The sequence below is a fragment of the Phragmites australis genome, chromosome 9 (genome assembly GCF_958298935.1).
Source record: "Phragmites australis chromosome 9, lpPhrAust1.1, whole genome shotgun sequence".
In the NCBI taxonomy this organism is placed as follows: domain Eukaryota; kingdom Viridiplantae; phylum Streptophyta; class Magnoliopsida; order Poales; family Poaceae; genus Phragmites; species Phragmites australis.
Window position 1 is genome coordinate 4,220,746 of NC_084929.1, and position 10,349 is coordinate 4,231,094.

General features: G+C 44.6%; 2 protein-coding genes across 2 annotated transcripts; both read left to right on the forward strand.

Annotated features, from left to right (window-relative positions):
* Positions 1-346: 346 nt before the first annotated feature.
* Positions 347-3,369, forward strand: LOC133928465 (beta-glucuronosyltransferase GlcAT14A-like). Its single transcript, XM_062374798.1, has 4 exons — positions 347-1,085; positions 1,851-1,926; positions 1,998-2,113; positions 2,192-3,369. The coding sequence occupies exons 1-4, from the start codon at positions 530-532 to the stop codon at positions 2,704-2,706; spliced, it is 1,263 nt and encodes a 420-aa protein (XP_062230782.1). The 5' UTR covers positions 347-529; the 3' UTR covers positions 2,707-3,369.
* A 964-nt stretch (positions 3,370-4,333) lies between these two features.
* LOC133929641 (shugoshin-1-like) lies at positions 4,334-5,874 on the forward strand. The gene is made up of 5 exons (XM_062376435.1): positions 4,334-4,349; positions 4,446-4,603; positions 4,734-4,771; positions 4,885-4,993; positions 5,354-5,874. The coding sequence occupies exons 1-5, from the start codon at positions 4,334-4,336 to the stop codon at positions 5,441-5,443; spliced, it is 411 nt and encodes a 136-aa protein (XP_062232419.1). The 3' UTR covers positions 5,444-5,874.
* Positions 5,875-10,349: the final 4,475 nt, after the last annotated feature.

Consider the following 10,349-nt stretch of genomic DNA (forward strand, 5'->3'; position numbering starts at 1 on the left):
TCTTCGCTCTCCATCTCGATAGTCCTTCTCTGGTGATGTTGATGATACCGACGGAAAAAATGGGTGATTCAAAGTTTGCTTCCTTATATTATTGATTTTTTTACATGACCGCTAGGGCTAGTGCTATGCGGGTGCTGGGGTGGCGCCGCTGATATCATTTTTTAGTAGCAAAAGAAAGCCAAACCATTTTTAGTGGATTTTAATCTCGCTATTGTAACCTACGGCCCAGCAGACAAGGATAGTACGGCCCGTTTATTTATGTACGGCACGCGCCTGGGCTTGGGCTGGGCCAACAAGTGGGCCCGCAGGGCCAGACCAATCCCGCGGACCCACCTGTCACGCGCTCCCCGAGAACTCCTCCCACTCGCACGAACCAAGACAAAACGATGACGCTCTCCTCCTCATCGCGCCGCCGCGTCTAACCCTCCGGCGACTCAACTCCGGCGACCCGATCCGCGCCACCACGCCATTGCCGACCTCTGATGCGCACGTAATCTACCCCGCTTTCGCTTCCGCGCAATCCGCCGCCATGGGCATGGGGATGGGGGGCGCGAGAGGAGGCACCGGGGCCTGGGTCGCCGGCGAGCGGTGGCGGAGGATCCTCTTCCTCGCGCTGGCGTCCCTGTCCTTCCTCCTCTCCCTCATCCTCCTGTTCCTCTCCGCGCCGCGCCTCCACCTCCCGAGCCTCGCCCCCTCCTCCGCTGCCGCATCCGCTGTCCGGCGCGGGCCCGACGCGCCGCCCTGCCTCGCCTACCTCCTCACGGGCGCCCGCGGCGACGGGCGCCGCCTCCTCAGGCTCCTCCTCGCGGTCTACCACCCGCGCAATCGCTACGTCCTCCACCTCTCCGCCGACGCGCCCGACGCCGAGCGCCTGAGCCTCGCCGCCGGGGTCGCCGGCGCTGCGCCCGCGGTGGGCGCGTTCGGGAATGTCGCCGTCGTCGGCACCCCCACCGCGGGGACGCCCGTGGGATCCTCCGGGCTCGCCGGCACGCTCCGCGCCGCCGCGGTGCTGCTCCGGCTCCACCCCGACTGGGACTGGTTCCTGACCCTCAACGCTGCCGACTACCCCCTCGTCACCCAAGACGGTACGCCAACCCAACATCCATCCATCTCTAGATTGGTGCATTAATATATATTTTTTCGATTACAATGTGATGCACACACACACCACTACGCTTGCACACTACACTCACACACACACGAGTGCGCCCTATAACACATCTATAAATAATACCGTAAATCATAGACACAAGGATTTGAACCCTCGTGGGTGGAGTCGTACCCTGACGCCTCCATCACTACACTTCCTATCTAGTGTGTAAGAAAGAATTAATCCTGCCACATTTGGAGTAATCTTTTTATGGCCTTTTTGAATAATCTTCTGGCTAGTAGTATAACATCAAATGGAGATATAGCTATGCTTGTTTGCGCTGCCTGAGAGCAAATTACAATTGTTTGCAACATGGAAGAGTTGGACAACGGGTCAACCATGCGCATCTGGTTCAGTTCCAAATACTCACCTATCGGTCACACCATCAGTCTTATTATGCATTTCAAGTTGAACTGACAGTATAAAAATCAGTATGTGGATTGAGACTCCTCTTATCTATGGATATAATGCACATGACAGAACGTGCACTGTTATATGTATAGGTTGATAGTAAAGCCTATGTCAAATGATGTTGGTGACTGCAAATCATGTTATACTACATTCTTGAATATCATTACATAATTAACTTCAAGAGATATCAGCGTGCTTGCTTCGTTAGTTGTTCCAGCTAGTCATCATTGTGTAATTAACTTCATTTATACAGATCATGATAATCTTGTATGTTTTCTTCCTGTTGCAGACCTGATTCATATCTTATCATCTGTTCCAAGGGACCTTAACTTCATTGATCACACAAGTGACATTGGACCGAAAGAGTATGGATCATCTGAACTTACGAAGAATACTAGCCACCAGCAGCATTAGTTTTGATAAAAAATTTCTGCAGATCTGAGAAAGTACAAGAAATGATAGTCGATGCTGGAATTTACTTGTCAGGGAGGACCAACTTCTTCCGAGCTACACAGAAACGACCTACTCCTGATGCTTTTAAGTTCTTCACAGGCATTTCTTCCTCTCTGCACTTGGTTTGCTTCCATTGGTCTGGATAATTTCCTCACCCATACCTCTCCTTCTTAATAGGTTCTCCATGGGTCATTCTAAACCGGCAGTTTATAGAGTACTGCATTCTTGGTTGGGAGAATCTCCCTCGGATTCTTCTCATGTACTTCAACAATGTAATGCTACCCCAGGAAGGATATTTCCACTCAGTCATATGCAACTCGCTGGATTTCCGCAATCTCACTGTGAACAATGACTTGAGGTTCATGGTGCGGGATGATCCATCTCAGACAGAGCCCATTTTCCTCAGCAGGGAACATTATGGTCAGATGGTGGATAGTGGGGCACCTTTTGCGAGGCCGTTTCGAGAGAATGATCCTCTGCTGGACATGATTGACGGCAACATACTCAAGCGTTGGAGCCATGGGGCCATTCCTGGTGCCTGGTGCTCAGGGAGGAAGAGGTGGTTCAGTGATCCATGTTCCCAGTGGGGTGATGTGAACATTGTGAGACCTGGCCCTCAAGCTGTGAAGTTGCACCAATACATAAATCGGACTTTAGGAGAGGCAAAATCGCGTAGCAACTCATGCAAGTGATGCATTGTTATCAGGGGCCTCACATCACACCCCATGGTTGAAAGCTTCGAACTTATTCAATCTCTCCGGGGCTCTTCACTATGCTGAATAAGTAATTGTTCCCTCCCTGAACTGAAACAAGCACTTCTTGTGCCTGAATATACACAGCGATGGAGGGCTGTGGTAGATTCTTTTCTAGATCTTTTTGTGGCAACTATCACAATCATGGCTGAAGAGTTCCTCTGCGGTCTAGGTAACCTCCATCGACCATTTCTGGCTCCACTGCGATATTGAAGACAGATAGCTTAGAGGCTAGAGCAGATGCTTATATAGGTGGTGTAGATCATTTGTTGTGATCATTTTGAGTGATGTCCTATTGGTGCTATTCACAGCACAGCTGAAAATGGGTTAATCCTTGTGCTCTCAGAATGGCAGAATTGGAGAAATAAAGTAGAACAGGGTATCTTGTTGTCTTACTGGACTACTTAGCTTTCACATGCTTAGAATTATCACTTGAAGATACTCCGTAGTGTCCCTTATTCTCTCGAATTTTCTGGTAATATCATTGTACTGATATTATTTTTACATTTCCCCCTGGAAATTTGTCTTACCTCAAGATCCATTTCCCAAGACATAGCCTGTATCCAAGTGACAGATTAACTGATATAGAGATAATTTCTCAGATTTCACTGTACTAACAATATTATGCTTCATACCCATTACTTCTTTTCTGGTCCTACGGAGCAATTTTCACATATTATTACCAGGCACCAGCTAATCCTAAGAATTGAGCACGTGGTAGTGGAAGTTTCATAGCTTGGCGTTTAGCTAAAAGATGCATCACAAATATCTGCCTTTTCATATCTATTTCAAGACATTTTGAGATATAGCTCATTGAATTTTTTTTTACTGAAATCTAACAAGTTCTCGCTAAAAAAAGATGAATTTTGTTTGAACGTTTTTAGAAGGTTATGGGTCTCGTTATCTCTGGTCCATTTTACTCCATGTCAGCAGCATCTGTGGTGCCCGCGTGGCACACTCAAACCGCATGTGTACTGACATGTGGACCCAATGCCACTCCATTCTGAAAGGTAGTGAAAGTGAGAATTCTTGGGCTAAAACCTAGTTCATAGTGCAACAAATGCTTAAACATGGTGCAATGTGACAATCTTTACTAATATAAAGCACCAGTTTTGTCGTATGTCCTCCCATCCAATCCCACCATCCATCTAATCTAATAAAAAACCAAAAAAAACAGCAAACAAATCACGCAAAACTAAAAATCAACTAAAGCCTAACCGCCCTCCTTCCCTCAACCACCCGCCCCTGCCGCCCTCCTGCCTAGATCACCCCCACCCCGCCGCCTCTCGATTCCTAAACCCTTCGCCACCACCTGCTGCACCCGTTGCCGATGGAGAACTTGGCAAGCAGCGGCCTCCGCGCCGCCTGCCCTGGTACCGACGGCCTCCTCGTGGAGGCCGCCTACGGGGTCAAGCTCACACGACGGCCGTCGCCATAGCTGCCGCCGCCTTCACTCTTCCCGCCGCGACACCACCTCTTCCCCCCGTCGGGCCGCTATCTCCCTCTTCGCTTGGTCGTCACCTTCGCCGCGCGGGGGCACACACGATCTCCGCCCCTGCCGCCCTTCATGGCCGTCGCCTCCAGTAAGTCATCTTCCCCAGCTCGGGTCGCCCTCCATTTAAGCTTTTCCCCGATCCACGGCACGCTATCTCAGCTTTGAGCTTTCCCACATTAACCAGGAGGAACGACACTCGGTGGCCCGCACCCGAACCCTAACGATGACGGCCCCAGGTTCCGATCACTGGCGGGGAAAGGGAAGCCCGTCCCTCTAGCCGACATCACCAGCACCAGGCGGCCCAACCCCACCAGATCCATCAGCGTCGCCAACGTTGTCAAGGTAAATTTTGTCGCTTTAGCTCGAACAAACCAACAGCCCGATCTAGGTCAATCATGCTATTTTCGTCCGATTGCTTTTTTTTCTCTGTGAAAACTGTCTCGTTGCCCAATCCTCGCTTGCTTGGCCGCAGGAGAACGCCAAGTTGCATCATCTGCTCAGCGAGAAGACGTACGTTGCCTGCCTCTCCATTCCGTCATTGTTCCTGTGAAAGGGGTGACAAGGATTGCTGTTTCTTTCTGAATCTGAAGAAATGTAGCGTTGCTTTGATTTCTTTTTTGCAGAAAGATCATCGAGGTCAGTAGAGTTGAGATGCACAAGCTCTGCCTCGCGCTGAAAGCATCACACCAGCAGAACCTGCAGCTCACACAGACCAATTCTCAGATGCTCGCGGTTCGTCTATGTCTCCATCCAGTCCCTGTCTCACCATAGCTGCACTAATTTTAATCCTTTGCTCTTGTGGCTGTTCCTTGATTGATGATTCAGTATTTCAGTTGAATTGTATGCTTATTGTGTGAGTTATACCTGTGCACCACAATATAAAAAGAGATGCTATATTTTTGGGGGGTGGGGGTGGGGGTGGGGTTTCAGATTCAGTTTTCCCAAATCATATATTGAATTGAACTCAGTTATGTTGGATGTGAAACATTGAGTAATTTTGTACATAGGAAAGAAACCAAAGCATCACGCGCAGTTGATTTATTTTGTGCTACAGCATAGAAGCTGTCTAAACCATCTTTCTGTTTTGTGCAGGAACTAAATCTGGGGAAAGATAGAGTAAGCTGTCCTGTTTCTTTTGTGTTTGAGTTTCTTCGATTGTCAGTACTCAGTATGGATTGTTAATTTGGGAACTATTTGCGGATATAATGTGCATCTCAAGGTATTGCAATATGAGCTGTCATGTACAGTAGCAGTGCTTAAGTAAAGGATTTAGAACTCGAGGCAAGCAAGAGCATGGCTTAACTCAGCTTCTTTTTATTATAGATGCCATGATTTTTTTACTCATATTACGTTTTGCAGCGTAAGAATAAGACTGCTAATCAACGGCGGAAGAAAGTAAATTCATAGGTAGATAGCAAATTTGTAAGTAAAATGGTCACCATGGTAATATACAACTATTATAATTATGAGATTGTTTGATTTCTATAATGAAATTAGGAGGTCATGAAAGCCATAACTTCCAAAGTTGCAGCAGTTGAGGCTCATCGAATTGATGGTTCAGTCACCAGTGCCGTTGAACACCATTTTGTTGAATCTCAATGTAAAGCTAACACTTCTTTCTCTTCTTTTGTTGTGGATTTTTGTACTGTACTCAGCAGTCATTTTGTACCGTTTTATTCAACACGAGTTGTCTGTTGTGTAAGTTTATTCATGGTGGTTTCGGTCAGTATTGTGGCATTCTCATTTTGCTAGCTTTGTAATGTACTATTGTCTCATGAGTGTTACATTCCAAATAGTAATAGTAATCAGCAATGGTCTGCCATCGGCACATTTGATTCATCGGTGTTCCGCAATCAATTCATGTGCAATTGTTATTTCATTCAAGACTCTTCTTTCTTATCATCATATTTTAAAATTATGTTTGTTAGAGAGCTCGAATCATCAGGACTCAGCTTTAGGAGATGCAGATTTTGCATTGCAATACAACCCAGCACAAACATGGTGACTGTGCACTGTTGCGAAAATTCATCATGGTTTGTTGAGTTCCAATACAAAGCAACTTAAATTGACCAGCAAGGCTGCGATGGAAGATTTCACAAACAATATCCTCTTATAGTCTACACAATAGGAACATGTAGCTCTCCTTTCTATATTTGGGTTGGAACAAGTCTATGTTGCTTTGTATGATTGTCACCTGCAAAGAATTGGAATAAGCCTAAGTTGTTTTGTATGATTTGTCACTTGCAAAGAGGATAAGTCGTTCGTAAATATTCTTCTGCATGTGATGAATATTTTTTCCCCTTAATTTGTGGGTTACCCCTCTTTAGATATGATGGGAACATTGAGCAACTCCTTCGCCGGGTGTTGAGCAGAGATGGATTAAAGAATGCAGGCACTGATGCAGAAGTCTGATCAGCTTGAGATTCCTTCGTTGTTTATGAGAGAATGGAGATGCATTTTATTTGTAATTATTTTTATGGTGAAGTAATTGAGAATATCGTTATGATATATGTTATTTTTCGATTGATATGCTATGATAATAGAAGGACATGTATTCAAAATATTTGGATACCGTTGCAACACACGGGTATTGTACTAGTATATCTCCAAAGCATAGTGTTTTGTGCAATTTACTCTAGTATTTATTGAACAAGGATCTTGTAGGGCCTATGTAGTCAGGAGAAGCAATGGATACATTTTTGAGGATTCTCATACCTAATTGTATTTTCTGAACAATGCATTATTTTATCTTGTATGGCCTATGTTGTCTTGAGAAACTATGGATACATTTTTGAGGATTCTCATACCTAATACTATTATTTTCTGAACAATGCATGGAGCTCTTAAGAATTCGCTGGTTTCAGAAACGTAGAAACATGAAAAACGCAAGGAATGTAGCATGAGGTTATGTCCATATAAGAAATTTTGTTGCGGAAACTTCTATTGTTCGATGAATCCTTATAGATAATGCTCATCTTTATATGTCCACGCCAATACTAGTAGTCTGACCAACGAAACCATTACGTAGCACTCTTATACAATCTAGGAAATCATCGGGTCACCTACCAAATAGGCAACGAAACAGATTTTCTAAATCAGATCACAAATTTGGCATCTTAAAATATGTTTTGCCTTCTTTTGAGACGAAACAGATTTTGTGCTCAGAGGCAAAAGAAATTATAATATGAGTTCCAAATAGCTATATTATGTGAAATTAGCATGATTCAAATACTCGACTTGGTTCAAATACTTCATAATAAACTTAAAGCACAAACTCACATAATTGATTAAAGGTCTGAATTTCGAAATTTATTATCAAAATCGAATTTTTTTCTGGCAAGATTTTCATATTATAAAATGTCCAAAACTTCAAAGTTTAATTTTTCACATTGGAATTCAGATTTATAAGATATGGCAAGGGATACTATTTTCCACTAATATCGGATACCAAAGTATATTATTTGCTTCCTTCTGTGCTACACCTGAAGCCGATCGAGCCAGGTATATATATACACAAGAGGGGTGGCATGAATTTATGATATACACCGGATACCAATTCTAAGCAAATTGAGTTCTTCATTGATCTTAGGTATCCAGCATTTCATTTCATTTCACTACATTCTTGTTTCGCATCGCTTTCGCATCACACAAGAACTGAGTACTTGTTGCCGTTTAACCTCTGATCAGTTCTCTGGCCATATACGCAGCACTGAAACTTGAGAGAAGAATGGACGGGAAGAGAGGTGTCGCCGGCTGCTGTCTGCTCATCGTCGTCCTGCTGTCAGGGCAGCCGCAGCAGGTGGCTGCCATGTCCAAGTTCTGCCGATGCTACCAGCAGTGCTACGCCGACTGCAGGCAGTACAACACCCCGTATCCCTGCAATTTCGAATGCATTGAGGACTGCATCAACGGAACTCCTCCGCCAGCAACCCCGACGTCCGGCGCCGACTGCGGCGCCATCTGCAACATACACATCTGCGGCGAGGCCATCGGTGAGGCTGGCTTCTTGACACACAGGCACACTCCAATCATTTATATATATGTTCTCACGTTGATTAGCACACACACATGTATATACTAATTCATTTCTTCTTGAGATCACAATGAACTCTTTCTGGTTGCTGTGTTTGCGTTTTTGCCATGGCAGCGCCAACCGATGTTCAGGCTTGTGTGGATGGCTGCACCAAGAACCTCAGAGCCTATGCGCCAAGTGCCGTCAAGATCCACTGATGGTCATTTCGGGGTCATATACAGAGTTCAGTGTGATGCAACAATGTACTCTTAAACAATGATCTATGATAATGGAGTTCGTAAATCAGCTCCTGCTATATAACATTTTGATCTCGTAAATGAGGCCGGCTACTTTGTTAAGTTCTGTCAATTTCTTGTCACATCTCTCTTCTGTTCATGCTAAAGTAACTGCACCATGTTTCTCACGTCACGTCTCTACCGTTCATTTCTCATCCGGAAGTTCCAAAAAATAAACACTTTGTCGACGTCTTCAACGATGTGTTTAAGTTTGATCCATCAACAATACAAGATATTTGATTCTAAATGCTGCTGAACTTAGGGAAAAAACCAGTAAAGTGTCCCGTGCGTTGCAAGGTTTTCAAATCTCACCATCAGTATTTATTTTTTCTCACAAGATGCGAAAAAACATATTATTTAAGATGATTATAAGTTCAAAAATAAAAATGCCCTACAATGCCTAAATCTAAAACAACAATACTTGATTCAATGCCACAGAACTGAAACAGATTTCAGTCGTGATGTAACACCTTCATTAAGTTCCAACCACAAGGAATGTGATGTAACACCTTCATTAAGCTCCAACAACAAGGAATCGATCAACATCTCGCTGATCCATAAGTTCTCAGTTGGCTGACCCTAGAAAGGCATACAAAGCAACTTAGGGCTGGGACTAATTTTAGAAGTTAGTCCATGTAGTAAGATGAATATAAATGATTTTTCTTAGATTTTTGGGAATTAAATTGAAGCCCTAAAAATTCCTACGGGAATTAAAAGATGACAAATTTAAAGAATTTTAATTAATTCTTGGCTCAAGGTGTTTGAGCCAAACAAATTAAAATGGATTAACATGAGTCATAGAACCTACACAAAAAGTTGTATAATTATTAGACTATTTTAGATATCCCAACTCGATTGAGAAAGCGAGGAAGAAGAAAAAGAGGAAAAAGAAAAAACGACACTTTTCATGGGGCCCACCAAACCAACCGGACTCCATCCATCAACAGAGAGCCCACAATTTTCTCATCTCCACCTTGTTAGAGAAGCCAAGGGAGAGCCTCTCCTCCGATCCACCGAGCTTGCGAAGGCCAGATCGACGAGGAAGGCCGTCCCCAAGCTGCCTCCAAGCTCTTCCCCACCTTTCCTCACCGTGGAACCGAGCTCCCGATCCTCATCTTCCTCAAGGTCGACCGGAGCACCTCAAAGCTGATCACCCACCTCGGAGCTCCCAAACATCAGTCCAATCATGAAAAGGCTTCCCCACACCAAGGTGAAGCTTCACATATCCTTTCCCCTCCATTTCCCGAGCTCCCTCGTGTGGCATGCCGCCAAACTGAGCTCCACCCTATCCACGGGGGCCGCACATGTCGCCCAAACCTATTAAAATGGGTTCCTCTAGGTTTGTAGAGTGTCTTGGTGTCAGCCCTGGCTGAAGTCATCACCAAAGTTGTTGTCGGTGAGCTTGCCAATACCACTATGGATGGTCTGATCAGCAGCTTCATGGTTTGACCGTGGGAGGCGAGCAAAGAGATTTTGGCCTCTGTTGGGTGTGGTGGTCCAACCGTCACTCAAGTGGTCCAACTGCTGGTAGGCCTACGATCTGACCAATAACCATAACAATTTGACTGTGGTTGACTCATAACACTTAGCTGTAAGTTACAATATGTTAATGCAACTTAAAGTATTACATGTTGAGTTCAACCTAGCTTCACGATAGATAGTGTTAGATACTCCACTATTTCATGTATCTACTCATTCTTCGATGAAATGCCTAAAGTTACCTAGGTGAATTAATACTTTAGTTAAATCACTGTTATTTCATGAGTTGCTCGAGTGAGAC